Source organism: Lepisosteus oculatus, chromosome 2, assembly GCF_040954835.1.
Source record: "Lepisosteus oculatus isolate fLepOcu1 chromosome 2, fLepOcu1.hap2, whole genome shotgun sequence".
Classification (NCBI taxonomy): Eukaryota; Metazoa; Chordata; class Actinopteri; order Semionotiformes; family Lepisosteidae; genus Lepisosteus; species Lepisosteus oculatus.
In genome coordinates this window covers 70,755,253-70,780,535 of record NC_090697.1, presented here as the reverse complement: position 1 = coordinate 70,780,535, position 25,283 = coordinate 70,755,253, and the positions used below count along the sequence as shown (strand labels likewise).

Genomic DNA, 25,283 nt, shown 5'->3' with positions numbered 1-25,283 from the left:
AGGTAGTAAGCAATCTTGAGCCGACAGAAGCCTTTTTTATTGCTTTTTATCTTCCCGGCGCATAAAGCTTGGGGATATTGACAACTTGGTATATAATTAAAATTGAATGGAATGTTGTTGTTTTGTGTGTTTTTTGTTAGATTTTGAAGCAGCCATTCTATCCAGTTGTACCTTTGCTGATAAGCGGAAACCAATTATATTCCATGTGTGTTTTAAGATCGACTTTTCCAAGCTTTTCTTAAAGGCCTTATGTTGATGTGCAGTTAAAAACATTATGTACCTCACTGTGTTGTCCTATAAAACACCTCGGTCCATCATGCAATGAATTGCAATTGCTTGGGCTACTGCTATAGAAATGGGCTATAATTACCTTTCTCCTTCTCCATCTCCCTCTTTCGCCTGCAGATCGAAAGCTGCTACACGACATAAAGCCTCAGAGTAAGTTGTCCTTTTTTCTCTACCTAATGGCTTTTCCCCCCAAAGAAAGAACAACTTAAGGGGCCTCAAATGCTTGTGATTTGTAAGCACTTAGCAATAATCCACATGCTCAGACACATTCAGGCACTCCCAGCAATAGAAGGAAAACGCTGAAACTGATGTGTGAAAACTACACAACAGCCATGATTCAGTCTTAGAAAAAAAGGTTTAAACACCTAAAAAATGAAATAACCAGGAGATGCTCCTCAAACATCTTACTTCTTTAAGTAAATGTTACTTCTTTGAGCTTAGGGTTAAGAGTATCTGAAACACAATATCCAACCATGTCGCCAAAATCAACCTGATGGATCCTTCAAAGGAAGAAAGTTATTTTACATTCTGGGATTGATGAAATATTCGAAACCAACAAGACAAGTTGAATGGGCTCCTCCTGATTTAAACTTTCTTCTGTGTTCATGGATATTTTTGTTCATCATTTCTGATGTTGACACCTGAATGCAATCTGCACTAAATGGCCATTGGTCAAACAAAATGTAGCATTAATGAGTTCATTTGCTAGTTTTGAAAGTTTAAAAACTTTTTTAAAAATGTAATTTAATTCCAGAAATACTATTATTATATTACTATAAAATACTATTATGAATAGTGTGGTTTTAGCAACCATAATTGGTGTGACAGAAACAAGTATTTTTTTCTGCAAGAAAGTTAACTTTCAGTCTTGATGTATGTTGGGTATTTCATACTAGGCAGAAATATTTAGACTTAGAAAATTTCCGGACTCATTCTTAAGGCTGTCCTGGAAAGGAAATTTGATTTCAGGCACTGCGTTGCATTCAATAGTATAAAACAAATAATACATCAGGTGCACAAAATAATGCAGCAGTCATTTGAAAATTAAATGTTAAATCACACAGATTAGTTTTCAGCTTTTGTATTCTAGCAAATAACAGGATATACTAGTGTAACACGGTAGCTACTTCGGAGCAGAAACAGTTTTAAAGCTTAAAATAACAGTGACAGCCCTACCTGATTAGATTAATGGTCCCGTGTTTACCAAAAGATAACAGAGTGCTTGGAAATGTAAATGTAGAGGTTTAATGTTGGAAAGCCCTTACCATAAAGATACAAAGATAAGCTTACTTATTCCAGTTCTCGAAGTGGTGCTTTGGAATACAGTTCCATGTTACCTCAAGTTTTCCTCCACCTACTCTCTGAATCAAAATCGGTTCACAGTAGACATCTTTAATTCTTTTTCCAAGAAATCAAGGTAAAGAATAAAGTACTAGAGCACCACACGGTGCTCTAGTGTGCTGCACTGATGTGTGTTTTGTATCCAGTTACCTTTCCAGCTTATGATTTCACATTAAGGAATAAAGAATATTTTTCGAAAGCAGCTTTCTTAGCAGGCACAGAAACAGAAAATAGACAAAATTTTAATTAGACATATTTGAATCAGAAAAAGTTTGGGAAAATTCAAATACTCTTTTGGAAAGCAGCAGTAAATAAGAACTAATTTATGTGCTGTGATCTATCCAGTTCACTAATAACAGAGAATTCTAATTTAATTTATATCAAGACTTTAGCTGTCCAGTGTACCACTGTGTGACATTCACAGTTATTAAGTTATAGTGATTTGGTACAGAGCACAGAATATTTACCACGCTATGCATGATGCATAATGAATTTAATGGCTCCTACAAATCCACTCTGCATGATTTAATTCTGATATAGGAAAAAAGAGTCTTCGGTACATTGTCACCCAGTAATTCAAGTGCTCACAATAAACTAAGTGGGCAGTGCATTGTAATTAATTTGCTCATATCATGGACACTGATAATAATAGTTTCAATTATAACATTATAACATTCTCAAGGTTTCACTATGAAGCCCAAGACAAAAGCAAATCAGACGAAAACTATTTTTAAATTTTGCATCTTGAAGTACTCACAAACACAGGTCCAACAATGTTTAAATACTGTAACAATCCTACCAGTTGCCTTATTAAATGTAAAATTACACGTTCTGAGATTCATATGCACACTAGGAAGGTCACATTTTTCAGGTTTCAGATGACTTATAAGTACAGGTAGTCCTCGATTTTCAACTTATGACGAAATCGATTTACGACAGGATCGTCGCAACCTAACCCCATCATAAGTTGATTTCGTCATAAGTCTAAAGTCGCGATCGCATGTATCGCGATACTAAACAAACCATATGGATACGTACATCGCGACAACTTGCATCGTGATACTACACAAACCATACGGATACGTATATCTTCGAAGGACCTTGTCTTTTTTTAGTTGTTATTGTAGCTTTCATAGGCGCTGATCCTTTCACTGCTTTATGAATTCTTTCCCTGTCCTTTACTATTGTGGATATTGTCAAATGAGAAAGGCCAAAGTCTCATGCAATTGTCGATACCGATTTTCCATTTTCATGCTGCGCTATTATGTACACTTTCATATCTAAATCTATTGTCTTTCACTTTCATTTTTTCCTATCGGCAGCACCAGAACACTCGCTTTTTTGCTTGCTAACCGCTCAAACAATAACACGTGGCAGCACGGTGGCACACAGGCTGATGATGTCATCAACGTTAGACGTTATGACCATATGCCGGGACACGAAAATAATATATGGTACTGTACAGTCATACGATTAAGGGGACGACCGTCATAAGTGCGAGTGGTCATAAGTCGAGGACTACCTGTACATCAAAAATGCTACAAAGGAGAGGAGGCCATTCAGCCCATCAGGTTTTTTTATCTGTGCTTCTACAGTATGGTCCCATAAGCTTTTATTCTAGAGTAGCCAATCAAGCTAATCTAAAGAACTGGGCAAAATCCCATGCAACCATGCATAAACTCCTCACAGATTGGTGCTACAAGCGGGACCTGGGAAGTGTGAGGCAGCAGGGTTAACAACCAGTGGCTCTGTAATCCTCATTCTCCTGCTCCTTCAGTCTCCTAATCGAGACTAAAGGAGGGCTTTAAATTGGAAGGTTCTGACACATAGAGCCACTTCTTTTTTCTTAGTCATTATTAAACTAGTAAGTTCCAGAAGGAAAAGTCCCCCGACAATGCAGAATCTGAAATCTTTTGAGTCAGTTGGTACATTAGCAATGATTTTGTAAATCTCGAGAACTGCAGTCTCAGAAGCAGTTCCTGGAGGGGCTAGTGTCTTCTGCTTTTTGTTCCAACCTCTTTCTCACTTACGTGGTTGATATAATTATTGAATTAGCTGTATACTTGTTATACATCTAACCAGGCTCCAAAGTAATTTATAGGTAACTGGCCTTTTATTGAAGTGAATGTCTAATGTAATCAACTGTAGAAGACATTAAGAAAAATCCTATATATGTCTAATTTAGAACAAAGTGAGCTTAATTGTTTAATATACGACTAAGTTTGAGACAAAAACCAGAAGGCACAGGAACTGTTTGAGACCCCTGTGGAAGAAAATATAAATATGTAACTATCAAGGTTGTTAAAACATTAGAAAGAAGATGTCATCTTTTGCATGTTTTGCACACCGTCCTTCAGAATGGGCAGCAGGGGTTGCCCTTAACAGAAAGCTGATAAAACTGAGCTGAGCAACTGATCATTTGGGGCATCAGAGCATGTGCTGTACAGAAGGAATTAATGGAGTGTAATTATTGCAAATGGGCTAATTTAATCAATTATACGTGCTAATATTCCCAGTGGAATTCATGTATCTTAATTTCTAGCCCCTGCACTTTTTAAATTATTATCAGGTGCTATGCAGAATATAATCACAGTCATTTGGAGAAACTTCATTAGCATTAAAGATGCTTCTAATGAGTGCGAGGTGCAAGCCTCATAATAAACACAAAAATGATCTGTTGAGCCACAAAGTACTTTATAACATAAACAGCTACCAATCACCAGTGACTTGCATTACCTGCAGTCTGACGGAGACAGCCCTCACAACTTTTATTCTGGATAAGGAATTGTGGACCTCTGTGCAGTACTATGTTTCAGGTCATGAGGTTGGATCACACAGCTTTGATCTGCTCAATAGAAGATTAACTGATGAACACATCATCGCCCTGGCTGCAATACAAACCCAATTGCCTTCTGGATAATAAAGTATCTGTCAATCATCTAGGCAGCAGAACACCACTGAACAGAAACTTTGCAGAACATAATTCAGGAGCTTGCAGCAGCCCTATAATTTTCAGCATTTTGTGATTGCTAGTTTGGATGGTTATGTTTTGCCATTGTCTCTTTTGGCTAAGAGAGCAATGGCCTGTTCATGGGAATGAGGCTGTTGAACCTCTCATTAACTAAGTGGAGTGAGCTTAGGGGAGAGTGGTAGGAGGAGAAGAGGTGTAAGGCAACAAATAATTGGAAATTAGTGCTTTTGCTACCCATATTTCAGCTGTATGAAAGCTAATGGTTGACTTCTGTCCTGAGTTTGTGCTACTAAACTCCATTATTTGAGAAGCTTTTATTAACTTCTTAGAATCTTAAGCTCTGTTGCCTCACAATTCCCAAACCAGACTCTTATTAATTACTTGTAAGGGAAATATGTGCTTGCAAATAGGATCTGCACCTGTGGCTGGAAGGTTGCCGGTTCGTATCCCACAGCCGGCAGAGGAATCCTACTCCGCTGGGCCCCTGACCAACGCCCTTAACCCCAACCGCTTATAAATGGCTGACCCTGCGCTCTGACCCCAAGCTTCTCTCCCTGTCTGTGTGTCTCATGGAGAGCAAGCTGGGGTATGCGAAAGATAAATTTCTAATGCAAGAAATTGTATACGGCTAATAAAGTGATCTTATCTTATCTTAAATGTCATGATTATAACTAAAATCTGCCATGCCCATAACCATGCCCATCTGCCATGCCCCTCCATTGAGCAGTGGGGCGAGCTAGTATCTACATGGTAGCTAGCCTCCTGTCATTCAGCCACTTAGCATGGTAATTAACTTGATAGGAGTCTTGTACCACCTGGAGGCAATTATCCACCATGCCTGGCAGGTTCAAGGCTACAGAAGGTGTGATTTGGGAGTGCTTTGGACCACAGTTAGGTGCATTTCTAGTGTCCGGAGTTCTTACCTCATTTAATTCCTGGATTATGGACCTTGACCTCGTTCTTTGGACTCTCCTCTGCTTTGTACTGTGTCTCTTGGCTTTGAACTTTGCTTGTCCATGTTTACGGGGCACACCAGCCTGCTTGGGTCTACCTGGACCATGCTTCCCTGTCCTCACCTTCACTGCACCTGTCTGTCTCCACTGCCCACAGCAAACACAGTGCAGCTTGCTCACACTGCTGTTTACCTGTTTGCTAGTGTTTCTCTGTGTGCTCTTGGATTTGTTTCATAAAGACGTGTCACTCCATTAATATTCCCTGATTTTGGTTGTCTTCTCATATTTTACTGTCTTTAGTAAGGTAAAATTAAACATTGAGTCCCTAAGAGGTCATATGTAAATGATGTTATTCTCTATTCAAGGTTGTTGATTTGTGAAGTCTAGAACCACCTGTATGAAACAGATAAATAGTTATTGTTCCTTTGTTCCAATGTATTTTAAGCTTAAAGCTGCCCAGAGATGAACTTGAGAAACCCTGAGCTGAGGGAATTTGCAATAAAGGAGTTTAGAGATGTCCACTGAAAAAAAAATAAAAGCAACCCTACCAAAAGACACAAGGCACTCATTACAGAAGAATCAATTCCTTTTTTTTCCGATCCGACAGCTAGCTGATGGTCAAAATCCATTAGCTGTAGGTTCCCAGGGCCAGAAACTATCTGTTTCTTTTCTCATGCTCTTTTTGTTCAGCTTTTGTAAGTTTTTCCATTGATCCTTATTTTGTCTTTCTTTCTTAATTTTAAGGAGGCGGGTTGTTTTCTCGTGAAAGAGACGAGCCTTGCAAGCAGCATTTTAAAAGGATTAAGTCTTCCTCAACTTCAGTGTATCTGCCCTTGTGTGCTTGGCTACCTGTCACCTCAGGGGCAGGATACAAACAGATACTAGAACAACCTGAAAAATAAGAAAAAATGTAACAAACTGTAATTAATTTCTCCCTTTGGCAGACAAGGAGAGCAAGAAAGGCAATTTTCAAACACTAGCCTTGGACAAAAGCAACACTTAAAAGAAAAATAAAAGCACAACTTGATTTAATTGCAATGCATTTTTCAAAACACAAATGAATTTCTAGAATACCACACTGATAACTGTGCAAGACATGAAAAAATGTAATTTTGGCCATACAAATTGGTAATTAAAAATGGATGGAATTACATTATACATGTCTTGTTGACCTAAAGCTCTGAAATTTGGAGGTGAATGAACATGATTTTCTATCATACTACAGATGTCGGCTTATTGCCTCTGTTATGTTTCTGCAGTACCATTCTTCATTGTCAATTCAAATTGAAACGTGAATTAATTCAAACTTCCAACCCACCTCTCTATTAATGAATTTCCTGATGAGTATATTCAAGAAGCCTCTGATGGAGGCTGAGGCTCTAGAAAGATGTTCAATTCATGATTGATTTGGTGGGTTGAAGTTTTGATTTGATCTGAGGGCCTTTATCCATATTATAATTGTTTAAGCCTAGCTAAATATATAATAAACGATAAGATTAAAACAAAGTATAAAATACCTGATGTCAAAAGCACAAGATTAATATGTTATTATTATTATTTTTCTTGGAAGTACAATACAGTGCAATATTATGCTACGGTTATACACATTTTAGATCATTACCAATGTTACCACTGCCGCACATGACATACTTAGTGAACTTTTTATCAAGTGTTTTCTTAAGTCTGTTTTGCATGCATGTACATACAGCATATGTGCATGAACTATGTATATTGTGCAACTAGAACATAAAGAAAACCTTCTATTATTTTGTTGTGACGAGTGTCAGTGTAAGTAATGTGTCATCACTTCGTTGGCATAGAAAACTCTGTTCTGTATGCCACAAAAGTGAATAAGTCATGTTGGTTTTAAAATAATTTTATGTCTTATGTGCTATGATGCTTATATATTCCAGAACACTTCCTTAGATTCCCTTCCTTTGTATGACACTGAAGCTAAAGCTTATTTTTGTAAGCCTCTACACACATTATCATGTGTTTTTATACTTTTAGAAGACATGTTCGTCCAGATGCCATAGTGTTTATTTCTGGGGTTCAGCTCAGTCACTTAGACACAGACGTTCAAAGGCACATCCGGTTATTCATGGCAAAACAAGGTTCTTGCATCAATTAACACTTTGTAAAATCTTAAAACAAATGCATAGCTGATTGTCACCAGGATTCCCAAAGCAGCTGTGCACAAATGGCAGAGTGCTGCTGTGGTACAGCTGAGATTAGTCACACCAGGCTCTCTCAGGTTTCCAGCAGACAGCGACTGCTGTGACTTTCTGTCACCTGCAGTCTTGCACTGAGAGTTGTGCTGCTGCTCCAATTCACGCTGTCTCGCCCGTTGGGCACTGTGGAGTTTGCACTGTGTCAAATGATAAGTGGATCTGCAGATGTCAGAGGATGCCTGCCTGCCTGCACCTCTCAGTCAGTCTTTTTCAATTGCAAAGAGTGTACGCTTAAAAATAAAATAAAAGCGAATCAAGGGCCGCATTTAAGATACATCATGACCAGTTAAATCGGAATTTGACAGTCCAAACCAGAACGTTTTTCCCATCATTTTGATCTGATTTTACAGGTGTGGAATTAGTGATTTTTTGTTTTTGTAACATGGTTGTGCTGGGCATTGTAATGACATTGGTAAGGAATGGACTAGCATACATAGAGAGGCCTTGCTTTAAGGGCTTGTCCTGCCTCTCTCTTTAAGGTATGGAAGGCACCAGTGATGTAGCCCTGTACTCAGGCCTTGCTGCCGGGGTTACTGCCGTTGCGGTCCTGGTGGTGGCAGTGACGCTGTACCGGAAGAGCCAGAGCGAGTATGGGGTAGACGTCATCGACTCCTCTGCCCTGACTGGAGGTTTCCAGTCCTTCAACTTCAAGACCACCCGGCAAGGTGAGTTGTAGGAGGCATGTGTGGGGTTTCTTACAACAGATCCCTGCACTGCTGTGTCTCAGAGCCATGTTTGGTGGTAATTAATCTTGAAAGAGAGAACAATATTGAGTAAAGTTTTGTTTAACAACTACAGACAATAGAATGTCTAACTTCAGTCTGACTCCTTTCGGGAGGGAATATTTCCCTTTGTCCCCAGCCAATTTTCCCCACAGCCCACAATTTCCGCTTGTCTTCACTGATTGATAAAAAAATGCATATTTCTAAGCCCTTAAGGATGTGATCCAAGTCCACCAACATTGAGTTAGGAATATGTGGTTACATATGTGTTACGTCAAGTGACATGTACACATGAGGTATTGTCTGCTCAAAGGACTGGAACACATGACGGATAAAACAATTGGAAAATAGACAAAATAATCTAATGCTGCTAAATGTATAAGAAAGATTAACAAAGCAAGGAATCACAGAGAAAATAATGCAATGTTACGAACACCGGAAAATAAGAATGTGCAGCCCTTTTTTTATGAAAGAATTAAATTTTTTTCTAATTAAACTGTTTAGAGTCTAGACATTCTATTAGAAAGTCGGAAGCAAAAAAACTAAAACCATTGTAATAGTAACTAAAGATATTCAACAATATAAGTATAGAAGAAAAACAACTATCCCAGCAACTGGCAACATGTTCAAGGTATTTCCTAAGTCTTTCAACAGTGTTTTAAGCTTAAGACTAAGAGAGCTGTACTGTATATGTCATTATTATTTTGAATACCACTGGGATTTGAGCAGAACGTGATAATATCCAACATTTTAGGATTTTATAGCATAAACAGAGCTCCGAGCCCCTGTTTTCCTTGGAGAAACGGGTATGTTCCCACTAGAAGCCACATTCCACCCTGAGCTATTTGGACTCGTTTTGGGCGATTATACTGTCCTGGCCTTCCTCATTCGGCTTCAATCATCATGTCCACCACTATTTAAACCCTGCTTTGCCACTGATTCGGTTCTGTCATTGAGCTACCAAAGTAAGGTAGCGCTCTCTGCAGTACTAACCTGTGTCACAGAAGGAAACTCTGCCTGAATCTACCTGACGATTCCTGTCTACTGTCAGTATTTGCTCATAAATATACTGTCACCAATCTATCATTGCCCTTATTTCAACCATGCTCGTTAGAATATGATACCTTTAGTCAACTTCAATGCCTATCTAAACTAAGTGGGGACTTTGAGTGCTCTATATTTTACAGTTGTAATTATCATTGTGTAGTAGATTATTCAGTGGCACAATACATATTTAATTATAATATATGGACAGAATGAGACACAGGCAAAACAAAATTCTCAAGTTCCAGACTTGAGAGATTTAGGGGAAACGAAGCAATGCAAAGTTTAATCCTTTGGAAGGTGACCTGCTCTTTTCAAAGTGTTTCTGGACACTCTGGTGTCTTTCAAGAAACAGCTGGATGACATCCTCAGATCAATTAGCTACCAAACAGGCTAGATGGTTTCTCCTGCTCTTGTGTCCTTTAATCCAGTATTTTAACCCAGGAAACTAAAATATTACAGATAACTTTTTCTCTTAAAAATGCTCAGTACTGTGTGGGATTTTTAAGCTTTTTTTTCTAGAATAACTGTTATTTAACTCAGTCTAGCCAGGCACTTGTCCTAGGGTCCTGGGTTGATTTCCTTACCTGACAGTTCTGGGTTAACAAAAGTGATTGTCATCACTGCAGAGGATAATAAAACACTCTCTGTTTCTGACAGTGCTCTGAATGCAAAAGCTGCAGAGAGTCTCTCATTTTCTCCTCCCAAGGCTTAGGACTGCATTCACACTCCCCTTTATAAACCTAACAGCAGGACCATTGGAGACAGGGATTATTTGTGTTGCCATCAATTCTGCTAAATAGGCCAACTTTTGTATCTACTTGCACTAGCTGTTTGTAGTTTCCCTGCTGAAATGAATCAGCATTTTCATTCCACTACACTGCTGCAAAGACCAAACTATTCAACAGAAATGTTAGTGTTTAACTCAAACTGCTCTCACTGTTTGCAAGGCACACACGTTGCAGGTAAAAGGCACTGAAAAAGCACTGTTGTATTGTAAATTAAATTGTACATAATTGCCAAAGCAATATAAAATATTACTTGGTTCATTACTTGGGTTCTTTTCTCAAGAGTGTATTGAAAAATAGTAAGTCTACCGTATTTGCATTGAACTCTACATTAGATATGCAGTTGTATACTGTGTGTTGGGAGTTGTGTGTGTATTTGATCATTTGTTGTCATTGTCTAATGTAATTTCTGCTCTAACATATAACTCTTTTTCAAGTTACTAAAAGAGAATTTGCAAATGAATTCAAATGTGTACAATGCTTTTTGTTTTAAGCATTGTTTTGAATGGTGAATTGTGTGTGTAGCACCTAAATCCAGTACTTCTCTCCTTATTTGCTGATACTTATTTCAGGTATTTAGGTAAAGTAATTATAAAGGTATTTATATCATAAAGTAACTATTTAATTTAAACCATATGTAAATTATATTTTAAATTATTTATTTTTTCGTTGTAGAAACGTGTGTGCAAGGCTCAGAAATACATTTTCAATTTGTTTATTTAAAATGAATCATTGTAACATCAGCTCAGGATAAAGAAAAGTAGGTAAATAATAAATAAATACAAAAGGTGCAAATTACAAGAGCATATCGGAGAATACTCTCTGATACGGAAACGGAATATACTGTACAGTACAAATGTATGTTTTAATTTGAAGGTACAAAAGGATGTGTAATTAGTGTTTGAAGTTGGATAAATGTGCATCAGGATGTTTGGGAACATGGCTTTACAGAGGAACTGAAAACTTTCATATTTTTCACATTTCTTTCTCACAGGATCAATTTATGAGTTGTTGTTTGATTAGCACAATTCTAATCTCTTGGGTGTTCTTAACCTTCATGTATTTTTATATTTGTATATTTTAAAACAATGTTTTTCTAGAAATGTACATTTGCGGAGTAAAGCTTTAGACTTTTGATTTAACAAAATAACATCAGAAAATATTTTCAAGTTAGTTGATGCTATTTTAATATTTCAGGGCCCAAAAAGTCTCAAGACTACAAAGAACATCGTTACACTTTCTCCTGCTGTAAAGTGGAACATCAGCAGTAAATCATGCAGCGTAATTGTCTTAAATGTTTTTGGCTGTACTTCAGTCTTCCAGAAAGGTCAAAAGCCAAGACAGTAAATCATGCTTAAGACTCTTCCCTTGTCTGTCTGAATTAGCGGTGCTTCTGAAATTGGTATGTGTGAGTGATTTTTAATCAAAAGTCTAACTCCTAGCCTACCCTCAAGGCAACTCACATTGGATTCATTCAATTAACTTTTTTTTCAATCTGGTATTTTAATTTTCACCTTTCATTTTAAAATGTCAGATTTTTTTTACCAGGAAAAAAGTTCCACCAAAGTATTTTATGTGTTTTTTCTTTGACTGCTGTGGAGAAGGTGGGCCCAGGACCAGTCTTGGAGTACAGCAGGCTAGCAGGTTTTATGGATCTCTTTAAATCAACAGCACCTCACGAGCTGGGAAAAGCTTTTCCGATGTTTCATTAAGCCAATAATTTGTTCAATTGGGTTGTTACTGTAAAAGTTAAGCTGGAATGAGTAGCATCAGACATAGCTGTTCTCCAATCAGTACAACTGTGCTTATTTGTACTTGTTTTGTACCTACAAACAAAAATGTACCTCAGGTGTTGATCATATAGTACTTGCAATTGCTGTTTAATACTACTGTAAGTAGTACTCAAAATCTACCCAAATCAATAATGACATTATGGGTCTATTTCACACCTACCTGAATATATTGTCATGCAAAAATTAAATAACCACCCCCTGTTAAACTTTGTAAACTTCTTCAGTCAGGCTAAAGACTGTTCTGCAGCACTGAAATAGTTCTTTCCAAGGTTTTTAGATTTTGATGACTTCAGACATGACCCTCTGCTCTAGTTCCACTGGATCTTAGTGCCATTTTCAATACTAGAGCCACTAAATCCACTTTTGTCATGTTTCATTTCTGGTAATGCTCTCAGTTGGATTAGTTATTATTTCCTTGTGACAAAGCAGTTCTATGGGTAGGCTTAGAATCCTGGTTGATCTTGAATCATTTGACATTGCTTATTGTTATTACTACTTTGGTCTTATTGTTTCATCACTGTTTTTTATTTTTCCTGTTGTCTTTATGATCCATGATACATTTTTCTAGCTGCTTGTTCAAGTCCTAAAAAAAGGATTTTTTCCCCCTTATTTACTGGTGGGGTCTTATTAAGAATCTTCATTTTCTCATCAGTAAGTACTGTATTTTATGCTTGTTGCCAGAATTTGCTTTTTATTTCATATGTTCTCCTGTCTTCTTCAGATATACAAATATTTTTTTTAAACTTATGGCAACACGTTCAGCCAACTCTTAATATTTTCACTGAAAACAAGTAGCAGCTAGGCCCCTCCGATCCCATTAGCCCCCTGTCTCCATTGTCTCAGTGCGCCACAGCCAGACAACACAGAACCCGTGACTCAAGCCCTTTTCTTATGAGAGCTGTCCTGGGGTACCGGACTTCAGTACTGTCAGGCTGCACAGTGTGTAGCGCTACTGAATTGTGACAACTCTCAGGGTGTGACAGCTGAAACTAGGACACCCTGTCCTGTTTGGGTTGCCGCCAGAACCGGCTCCAGTGAGCCCTTCAATCACCAAAAGGTCACTGAATCCCAATTGCTGTAACCCTAGTGGCTACTGAGAAGTAAACAGTGTTCTTCAGGCTTTTCTTCTCTTGTTTTTTTAGATCAGTCACTACACCCAAGGCATGTGGCTGCGGTGACCTTAGCTCAACTCACATAAATGGAATTGCATTTGTGTCAAACATTTTTTTTTTGTATTATTTTTGTTTTTAAGGATCTCTCTTATTATTCAACGGGTCCAACGGGTATTGTGTTTTGATTATTACCTTCTTTTACTTTCATATACATCTCCTTTTCACTGACAATTGCTGCTTTCTTACCGGAGAAAATATTCCAAAATATACAAGAGAGAAAGACGGATATCAAGAACACGAATAGTAAATGTTGTCATCAACAAAAAAAGTACAGAAAGGCAGTAGGAGGACTGCTTTCCCAAAGACAGCAGTGTGCAACTCAGATAAAAGTAAATAATGTAATCAATTGGCATTGTATTCACACATATCAGTTTTCTTTAAACAGATACTTTAAAAAGATCTTTAAGATCAGACAGGTTCTGGCTCTCCACCAGCCCTGAATTTGATTATACTAGATTTCTAACAGTCTCATGAAATGTGATTTGAACAAAGAAATCAAAGTAGATGGAACCAAATTTAAAACAAAATTTGTGTTTTTCCATTGACGTTTGTCCACAAGTCGTGACCAAAGTCAGACTCCAGCTTGCTTTTTTTTTAGATCATAAGCCTGTGATCTATCTCTCTTCCAGGCAATCCTCTGCTTTTGAATTCCTCTATGCAACCAGACCTCACAGTCAGTCGAACATACAGTGGACCTATCTGCTTTCAAGACCCCATGGATAAGGAGCTGATGACGGAGTCCTCTCTGTTTGACCCCTTGCCTGACATCAAGGTGAAAGTTCAGAGTTCGTTCATGGTGTCGCTAGGTGTGGCAGACCGGGCGGAGTACCATGTCAAGGCCCATCCTGAGACCTTCCCCAGGGGGCTCAACAGAGACTACAACACAGTGGATGGGCGGAAAAAAAATCTGCTGACCCCCAACCTCTCCGCTGTGCCCTCCAAACCTGAACTCAGAACTGTGGGCATATTCGGGCATCTGGGCGGTCGTCTAGTGGTCCCAAACACAGGTAAACTTGGTGATGCTGAAAGGAGACAGCTTCAGTCATAGCTGTAGTGCAGCAATCAAACTCTTTGAACTTAAATTGTGTTCACTAAATGGTTTTTAGTGGTAAAAAGTCATAATACTATGTGCAGAGTGTTACATCTTTATTTTAATAGTGTGGTTACATCAGAAGTTTATAGACAGATTTGTGCAATTTTTCCAGTGATAATATACAGGGATTTCTGTTTATATTTACATTTATTTGGCTTGTGGCTAGATAACTCACTAAAAAAAACAATTATGTGGTAAATCACTTACATCATGTGATTGTTTTAAAATTTTCTTCAGGATAGCTTCAAGCTATGTTCTTTTGTTAACATAAATTTCCATAGTCAAAGTCTGTGCAAAATGGTCACTGAAACTGGTCTGGTATGTTGTAGGGCAGGTACCTGTAACACAGGCTTTAGTAAAATAACTTCAGGAAACAGTTACAAGTAAGGAATGCCTCTGTTGGGACTGAATGACATCAGGGCTATAACGTTGTTATGGTGATAAAATAAGCAATTTAAAAACGTCTCACAAAATAGAATTTTCATATACGTTGTCTGTTGTGTTTTTATTTTCCAGACCATCAGAATCATTGCTTACAGCACACATTTGCAGTATTCTGTTATTATTATTGTGGCTGTTGTCGATAGCAGCAGCATTGTTGTTGAAATCAAACCCATTTTACAAAAAGCTTTAAGGCCTATATAAGTGGATGCATTGCTTTTAAAGTTCCAAAAAGCAGAATTATGCATTAAGCCCACTCAAAAGGAACGAAAAATCTATATGAATACCGCTGTGAAAGAGAGCTCTTATATTTGCAGTGACAAAGGCACAGAAAATTGCCTGTTTGTGCTTCACAGCTCCCTTGCCAGCCTTGGACAAAAAGGTCACTTTTGATCTCACGCCATAAAGAAAGGGCAATGGAAAGCAAATCCATTCAGCATGAGGGTTACAAGGGGTCTTCTGCTCAGGGTCAGCGGCCATTGAAAGCTATTTATCTGTCTGGTATTCTCAGAGCCCTTGTGAATCAAGACCACCATTTCGATGGCTTCACTTATTGTTCAGATCTGCTAAAAAAAACCTCTCCTCACATCAATCATTTCATGACCACTTATAGCAAATGGTCAGTGGGTGAAATAGACAGCTCCTTAATGCATAACAATTTTTAAAATGTTATGCCTTTGTGGTGGACTGTGTCCTTTGGTTGTTTCTCTTTAGGTTAATATTTGCCATGATAACCTACTATTCTGTTGAAAAAAAAGCTTTTAGAATAGAATTACTTCTCATTATTGGATTGCCAGAAAAGCCTGCAAGAGCTTCATGTTGTCATTGCAGAAATGAAAAAAAATCTGTGTTTGAAAGGAGAGGACATAATAAAATATATTCGTTCAGGTGGGAAGCTGCGTCAGCTTGCGTAGGCTGCAAAGGAACAAGTAAAAGGTTTATTCTGTGCTGAAAAAAAAGAAGAAAGAAAACGTAACATTTCGGCCGTGGAGACTTCTATTAGTATTAGTTGTAATGCTCCCCTCTGCCACTTTAGCTTTATGTGCAGTGGTGACACAAAGGGGAACAAGTTGATGAAGTAATTAAAAGCTATAATAAGCAAACATGGAGATCACACAAGTGTACCCATTACATCCTCCACACACACACTGAGTGGATATTGACGTCACCGTCTTGTCTTGTTCATCAATTATCTTTCTCTGTGCTCTTCCCTGACAATAGTTTGGAGAAATAACGCTGTGGTTGTTTAAGGGTGTATAACATCTATCTAAAAACAAAACTAATAAATTTGACATACAAGCAATGTGACACAAATAATACCAGTTGTTTGAAATGGGGGTTTAAGTATTTGTCGTAGGTATTGTAATGAATTGCACTTTGTGAAGAAAATGTGTTGCAGTTTCTGCATTTTATGCACACATTGCAGTATGCTTCTGCTGCAAGCAGACTAACAACAAAATGCTTGGACTGAATAGGAATCCAACTGAACTGTACCTTGTTCACCATTAAAAGATGCTTTTATCCAAAGAGTTTTAATAAAGGCAAGAGGTTGAATTATGCAGAAATTCGTGGCAAAATTACTTATAACAATAACTGTTTCACTTCTCATTCAAAATTTATTTTTTAACCTCGATGGAGGTAATGTGCTTAAAGAGGCACACAGTGAGTAATAAGTTTGCACCTGAGCCAGGACTATACTGGCAACTTGGTGGTAACAAATCAACTGGACTACAGTATCTAACCCCTTGTATCTGACCTTGTGTCTCTAATATGCATATAGTCAGATGTTGTGGTATTTGTGCAAAAACACAAGTTTTATTACAAAGATGTGAATGCATCCAGGATAAAAAAAGTGATTCTACAGTATATTCACATTAGGGATTTTTGTTGTTTGGCCCATATCAGTATTATCAGTGTGAACATCTGTTTAACTTTTCTTCATGAGTTTCTTTACCTTCCCTTCCCGTAAATATGTATAAATGCTGAACAGAAAGAAAAAGATTTTACACTCCAAAGATAAATGGATTTAAGAACCTTAAGTACAAAACCATGGTTTAGTAAGACATGTTTTTTTCTCTATAGATGGAGAGGCACAAAATGCTGAATAAATTGGAATAAGGGCTCATAGCAGTATAAATGGTTGAGTGTTTGTGCTTTAGCAAAATGAGCACATTCCCCAGGGACAGACTAAAAGAATGCACAGACAAACTTCGGGATGATATTTTCTTTATTCTTCACTAATTCTTCTCCTCTGGACTTACATACACACACTATCACACACCCAGACCACCACCAATCCCCTGTGGCACTTCTATCAGCTGGTAGAATGGATTGGCACCCGGGAGAGTAATTGGTTGAGGCTGCATCGCAGCCTGTGCCACAGTGATGATTTAAGAGCTCCTGGAGGGCTGCTTCGCTGTCAGATCAAATAAAAGCCTGTCAGGGTAGCAGGTGTTTTTTTTAATGAAAGCTAACTGGTGGAGTGTCAAGTTGGAAAATGTGAACTCCACACACTGAGGGCAGTTCCACTGTGGAGACAGCAGCAGCAGATTCCCAGAATGCTCCTGTCCCTCTTCTCTCTCTCTCTTTTTCTGCATCTTCCTTCCTCCCACCTTTTCTTACAGTATCCAAGCTTCTGAACTACATACCTGTATGTACTATTAAATATTAAAATGCATCATATATATATATACAGTATACAGCTGAATGTACTTACATAGCAAAGAGAAAGTGAGTGAAAAGCAGTTCAAAGGTAGTTGTTGTGGACTAGTACAATTGCAGGTCAGAGAGCATGCAGCACATTAGGAACATAACAAGCATGCTTTAGATCATATCAACATAGTGCACCATGTGTGAGGCTGAAGTGCATCGTAACAGGGCCGTACACCTTGCACAAAAACAGTTTTCTTCCTGTGGCAAATGATTTGTCCTCAAGAGTTTACATGTCTCAAAGGACACATTTTTCAGGAGTTTCATAGATGTTTGTTAGATGGGCATAGTTTTCTCAAAACAGGACGGCAAGTTAAAAACTACACCCCTGCCCCTCTCTGTCACTCAGATACACTCAGGGTGTGCTCAATAATATCATACACAAGTTCTGGGAGTGTCTTGTAATACACAGTATGTGACTAATGTGCTTTCAAATGTGCCTAGTTGCTGAGCACCTGACTGTTCATTCTCAGTGACAACTTACATTACCGCTTCAAGTATGATATCTTTTGCAGGCACGAAGAGCTGTGGATAAAAATAAATCTGTGAGGCTCGGTGGAGGATGAGGCTACCTATTAGATCACATTTGTGGTTACATTCATTGCCAATAACTGCTCTGGTGGAAAGAAGTACTCTTTGGTTACACTTTGCTAGTGCAAGAAATGTGAGACCATGGTCGCATTATTTTTTCTTCACTTGTTTAATCTGCCCTCTTTTTCTTTTTGTCTGAGAGCTCTCTTTCCTGTAGTTTAATTGTTCCAGGTAACACAGTCGTACATGAGAAAACATTGTCTGTAGTGGCACAACATTCTGACATTTGCTTCTCAAACCCTTTGGTTCCCATGTGTGCTCAGTCTAATAGAATTATGAAGCCATGTCTAATATGTCAATAGCAATGTGCATCTCGTAAATTCCCTCTCTCAGGATATTCTTCCCTATTAGGCTGTTGATGTCGCTACAATAAAAAAGCAGCTAGATTTTCTTATTGTACATCCTATTTGTATGTAATAGTACGAGCAAAAAAAAGTTCATCTTAAATAGTAGCACTGTTAGAAGTAGAAGAATCATATTATGAAAATATTCATGTTTTTTAATACAAAGAACATCCCTGAGCTATATACTGAGATGTCTGTATTGCAAGCAACAACTAGATATGGTTTAGTCACATATGATGCTGAAGAGACATGCTGTGCACAGCAAAAGGCCACAGATTATTATTATTATTAGATTTTATGATTAGCTTTTCCAACAAATGTGCCATCTCACAGTTTTCCTTTCCTCAGCTTTAAATGCTCTGTGACCCCCCCCCCCTCCACCTTACCCACATGTCTGTGTGTTTCAGGAGTTAGCTTGCTGGTACCCCATGGGGCGATTGCAGAGGACGCTTCCTGGGAAATGTACATGATCATCAATCAGGAGGAGTCGAGGTGAGTACAGCTGACCGAGTCAACTTTCCAGTGAGGGTCCCTGCACGATGGCAGGTTGGGCACAGTAGGCAGTGTAGACCAGTGCTATTTGCAGGAATAAATTAAGAGTCAAGCTTACTGTGCCTTTTTCAGAAAAAACACTGCTCTCCAACCCTTCGGTCTGGCCGGTCTCTGATCTGTCTGAAGAAGTATCAACCCGAGCATCCTGACAAGCAGAGAGGCTGCCTATGCCAAAGAGCAGTTTTCAGTCAGTGAAATTAAATAGCTAATAACCTATCGTTACAAATGGGGGGTTACGAAAATAGTCAAAATCGGGATTTGACCGAGCAGTTTAGTCAGTAAGTGAAATAGTTATTCATCACTCCCAACTTGTAAGTGATTTCTAGTAATATTTGTTGAAAAGAGTAATAATCCAGGCACAATGGGTTAAAAAAAATATTTATTACAATGACAAGAGACAAACTACACTACACACCACAAAATATATAACACACAGGTTACTCCATTTACAGTATTTACAAACTGGCATTAGACATTTCGGAGGCCTAATATTCCGGTCACCCAAAAAACCCCAGACTGCTACTAAGCATTAAGCTCTTAATAGCTACAGAGGCCACATAAGCGATAAGCTGCCTTCTAACTAAATGCAATGCCACCATAAATCTCTCTCTCTGCACCTCGGATGCCACAAAAATAAATGGGAGCTTATGTCCCTATCCATAAAAATGCGCCATAAGACGAAAAGCTGTTTCTAACTGAGGTATTTTTTATCCAAGAAACCAAAGTTCCCTAAAAACACAGAATAGCACACTTCTCTAGCAAGGTTCAAATACTTATCTCCAGTCAGGTTTGGTTTGGATGATCATGAAGCAGCAGACCTCAGCAAACATCCTCTCTGCTTTGAAGCTAGAAGTGTTTACTCTGCCAAGTATCACCAACTTTATCTAAACTCCAAGAGACACTTCTTTGTCGCCTTTAGCTATAACACTATTGTATTATTACTTCACCCTAGGCCCAAAGCCCTAACCTTTGGGTGCATTACAGCATGTTGTTTCATGAGACACAGCTCCTTAATGCGTGTTCTATTGCAGTGATGTGTGGTTATAGAGTTTTCACCAGAACACTAGGAGTTGAAATACCAGCAATGTAAATGACATTTGACTATAATAAATATGTACTATATTTTTGGATGATTATTAAGTGATTGCTTCTCACTGTTATGAGTCTGCTGTTTGTTTTAGATTAAGCCATGCTTGTTTGCTAACAATGTGAGGTAGGAGCAATAAGCATTTTTGCTTTTATTTTAAGCCCTTGCCCTCTGCAGTCCAGTCATAATTGCTTTTCTTGCAGCTGTGAGACTCTTACAAGCCAGACCCCATGCATCAAATCTACAGTATGTGGCAAGTCTAATTTCACAAAGCTAAACTTCACCAGAAGTGAATTCCAGTCGATTGACTTCCTCTTGAGGCCAGAAAATGACAGCAAACATTTTTAAGTATTCTTATTTACTATTGCAGAATGCACTGTGTGTTTGCATTTAATATCAGATAAAGAAACCCCTAACAGTTTTTTTTGCAGCACCTATTGTTGAAAGACAAAGACTTTAAACTTGTTAGGCAGCCCTTGTTAAATAAATGACTATATACAGTATAATATTGTAGCTTTAGCATTCTGTGAAAAAACAAATCTCTCTGGATTAATCTAAACCACCCAGAAGAAAACAAGAAAACTAATACAATCTTGGCTCATTCACAGTTGTCCCAGCCATAAGCAATCCTACAAGAAAATTTTGTTCTGCTAATCAGAAAACCTGTAATTGAAAATCACAGTAATTGCAGTATGGAAGTAAATAAAAGAGAATGTAGGGTGCAATCAAAATCTTTTTGATACAGTTGTAACTGGTGAGGGTTTACCAACTCAAATACAGTACAGACGCACCCTTGCGGAAAAAGCATTAGGATTTCTCTGATGAATTTAATTGCCTGTGATGATGCATGTGGCGTGTAATTAAGATTTTTGACAACTTTTAGTTGACCTCAGTAGATGTCAGTAGATGACATTCCCTTATTACAGAAATATCAGAATTATTGAATTGTTTATTGTAAGTCATTATCTTTCCCTTTTTAATTACTGAATGTTTGTGTACTGTGTTTCTAATTATACAACAAGGCACGCAGTAAAATTGAGCTACAACCAATGTGCCTGTCTTGCTTTTGTCAGCCCAAAACTATGTTGCAGCTACAAGTAGTCCAATTTCAATAGAAGGTAACATCCCACTCTTTTTTCACTTTTTGACTTTTTTATTCCCTTCAGAAAATTACAGATATTGAATTTACAGGATTATCATCTGTCCCTTTTACATTACCCAGTAAATACAGTAATGTTATGATGAGTGAGATTTTCAGATATAGAAAGTTAAAACCTATACAGAATCTGTGGATTAAGTGTTTGTTGAAGGTAAAGTCTTCATCACCATATTTCTCCCAGGCATGGTACATTCACTAAAGTGAACTCAGTAGCAGCCTGGTGCAATTTTTGCCCATTCTTTGTGACACATTTACTCAAGCTCTGTCAGGGTGCTTGAAATTGCTTATGGACAACAGTTTTCAAGCCTTCCCACAGATTATCAGTAGGATTCAAGACTGGATCATTCAAGTGCATTCAGTTTCTTACTCCTACGCCTCTCCATGTAATCTTACTCTCCTCTCCTTGTGACCATGTGGCCTTGTGATCATTGTCCTGCTGAAAGGTGAATTTTGGCCCAGTTTTAGGTCCAAAGCAGGTTTTTTCTAAGATTTGCCAGTATATTGTGTACTCCCATTTATTTTGAATACCTTTCCATTCCCTGCTGCTGAGAAGCAGAACAGTAACATACAACAATACTACTACCTCCATTCTTGACATTAGGGATGGTGTTGACTGAGTGATGCACTGTGTTAGGTTTGCATCAGATATAACGCTTTGCCTGTAGACCAGAAAGTTCCAATTTTGTCTCGTGTGACCACAAAATCTTTTGCCACATCTTTGTAGTATCCCACACTTTGATTGTTACTTCAAACTGGTATGACTTAAAGCAACAAAGTGTGAAAACTGTACTGGGGTCTGAATACGTTTGTAGGGTACTTTGTATGTAAGCTCATCACAATACGTCCAGCTATCCATGTGTACTATACATACATGCAGCAAAGTATTACAAATGCTTCAAAAATAGACAGTTTCTGTGTTGTCCTATCTTACCGAGCGTTATTTTTACAGCTGTTTCAGCCCGATAAGGTTAGAGCTATTTATTCCCAACACGAAAGATTGAGTAGCCACAATGCTTGTAAACTTGAATGCTGTCAGTCAGAGTCTGCCTGTGACAGAGATAGACTGTCCTGTATAACACTTAATCCGCACATCTTTGCTATTCCAAATTTGCCACGGTTAAGATTTTCTCAATCCTCTAATAAAGTCTGTAAAAACTGTGTAAGCTCCCATTTCATCATTGGTTTTCATTATCACTAAATGTTTTCCATAAAATAAATTCCAAATAAATACATTGTTCTGTTATGCATTTTTTTGCTGAGTGGACTCTAATAAAGTAATAAAACATCTTTCTGCAACACAGAGCCAAAGTAAACAAAACACATTTGTTCAATGGAATCATGGGGCAATGGACCATTTGTCAGCAGGAGAGAAGGAGAGCAAATTGAAAGTCTTAGGATCCTGTGACGTGTTACAAATCCTACTTTACTGACATTTCTTTTGAGGAAAAAAAGCATTTCATTGCATATTATTGCTGTGCATTACACTTCAGCTTGTAGTGCACTCTGGTTTGTCCATAGCAGCAAAGACAGCTGTTTCCCTCTGGGCTTTAATAAGGAATTTGATACTGACAGAGGAAAATCTTTCTCTCCCTCTTGCTGACACTAGACCCGAACACCAAGAACCCAAAGTCATCTTCAAATCATCAAACTCCTCAAGTACTAGCCTGGCGTCCGAACATTCTTCCTAACAAATGTCAACATCATTTCAGGCTTCAGTGAAATCAGTGTTACAAGATTGTTCCTTTTTTTTCCCATGCAGCACTTCCAGATCTAAACTACAAGGCATTGGAATGACAATAGCTCTAGAATAAATGTGAGCACTATTAGGTATTGATTTAATGACCAGTGATTACAGAGCATTGAGTTTTTAAAAAGTGATGTTTGGTTTTGATTAGATAGTGTCAATTGTAATTTAAGTGCAAAACTAAAACAAAAATGTAATACCCTAGACTGGGAACCTTTTAAAGGAAAAGAAAATCATTACATTAAATTTAGCTACAGGGAGATGTCAGTTTCAGGAAACGTGCTCAACAATCACAGATCTTGCTTCTAAAAATACAGTCTTCCTGGAAAATGTGGAGTTATATTGCAGAGAGTCTGAATACATAGATTAAAAATAGAAGAATAATGAAATTTTCACTTTACAACTAGAAATTCTTCAAATACTTTATTTTTCAGCTCATGGTCCAGTACTCCATAATTTTAAAGAGTGAAGCCCCCCCATTATTTTTTTAACTTTAATTTGGTCAATGGAAGTGATTAAAGTCCTTCATCTACCCTTTCCACTGAAGACATTGTACCCGTTGTGTGTGAATGCAAATGCTTGTTGAGTACCAGATAGAGAGAAACTGCACATGTTAGAAGGAGCACCAATGAACCTGGCTTTAAAGCACACTGTTCTAAAATATAAGAGGCTGCAGAGCTACGAAAGTATTCCAGCGAGAGCACAAGGAGGGATTAATGGAAGGAAGATAAATTAAAGATTACAACAGATGTATATATGAGTGTCTTAAGTGCCACTGTCTCCAGAAGAGTGTAAGATGCCACTTACTCTACCTTCTCACCTCAGGGGGTTGAGTTAGCACTGGACTACTTTGAATAATGCATTTGTAAAAGATGGAAAATTAGCATATGGGGCAATCACTGAGTCAGGGCTTGGAGAGAGGTTGACGTGTTCCATCCTAAAGCACTTTGAGAATGGAAGAGATGACAGGATCCATTGATGCATTAATCAGCATTGTTGTTGACCCCTTGCCAGCTTTAAAATCTTGAACTCCCAGTCATTCAGACTCTAACTTGGTGAGCTTTTCTGCCTGGGAACCTTCTCACAGGCTGCCATCCAATTTGTGTATTGGCTAACTTGAGGCTTGTCACACATGATGCTCTTAGCGAAATCTTCAGAAGCAGCTTGTCTTCAGAAGTCATGCACTTGCCATGGTATAATCACACCTCGGGTTTGAAGCTGCCATCTCAAATACACCTCTGAACACCAGATCTGTGCAGCTCAAATGCAGCTCATCAACACAATGGTATAATGCATAGGTTCATAGGTTCGTTCTCTGGACATCACAGTAACCTCAGTGACTGACTGGAAGTGGGCTAATTGATCCAGTGAACAACACCACCTTGAACATCTGAGCAAACCCTGGATCTGAATTGCTGCCTCTGCCATACAGTATATCTTAGTACCAAACCCCCAGAAAAGTGTGGAACCTTTACACATGGGGTTCCCAAAGCAAGCGCTGGAGGGTCACAATTCTACAGATTTTCATTCCAGAACAGCTCTGAAACTAATTGAACTAATTGCTGGTTTAGCTGGTGCAGATTATTCCAGTTCTTCAACTTCTGCTGATTTCAAGACTTACAGTGTAAACCCTACAGCAATGCAGAAAGGATACGAACGCCTGCTTTACAAGCAGTTACCAGCTGCCCAAAATTGGAGATTTGAATTTTCTTGAGTGTCCAAAGTAGACTTATCACCTCCACAAATGTATTTTAAACTGTGATCCCTGTTGCACAATTGTCACTTGTGTGCTTGTATATTGATGAATGTGCGATTTTCAGAAATGTCTGCATAACAGCTTTAGCTGGCTTTAGCTGGTATCCATTTGAAATATAACCTGGAATACCTTAATGCTACTATTGCAGTGGGTTAATTTTTTATAAATGAGATGCAGTATTGAAAACCAAATTAGTGAGAGTGGAACTTGTCATCTTAAAACAAAATATATCCCCACCCACTGCATTGTATGGGTTTGTCCAATGTTAGAAACAAAACTGAAAAAATAAGTCAAAACAACACATCAGCCTATGCAACTCTAACAAGCATCTACTGGGCATGTCAACAGATGTGTCTGGAAGAAATATGTTGCAGGCAGCATGCTATCCAAATATAAGTATTATTTCTCACTTCTTATTCTAGTGTAGCAGCTGATTTGGAAATAAAAATAGCTAAAATAGAAATAAAAAGGGCAATTTGGCAATGTTATCCATAAGAGAATCTT

The 25,283-nt window shown here is 38.2% G+C and overlaps 1 protein-coding gene across 1 annotated transcript in view; it reads left to right on the top strand.

The window, feature by feature from the left end:
* unc5db (unc-5 netrin receptor Db) overlaps window positions 1-25,283 on the top strand; it is a 241,043-nt gene that overhangs the window by 186,880 nt on the left and 28,880 nt on the right. The window contains exons 8-11 of the mRNA XM_015340831.2: window positions 406-438; window positions 8,264-8,449; window positions 13,933-14,310; window positions 18,889-18,973. Of these exons, the coding sequence (XP_015196317.2) occupies window positions 406-438; window positions 8,264-8,449; window positions 13,933-14,310; window positions 18,889-18,973 (682 nt within the window). The remainder of the gene's footprint in view (window positions 1-405; window positions 439-8,263; window positions 8,450-13,932; window positions 14,311-18,888; window positions 18,974-25,283) is intronic.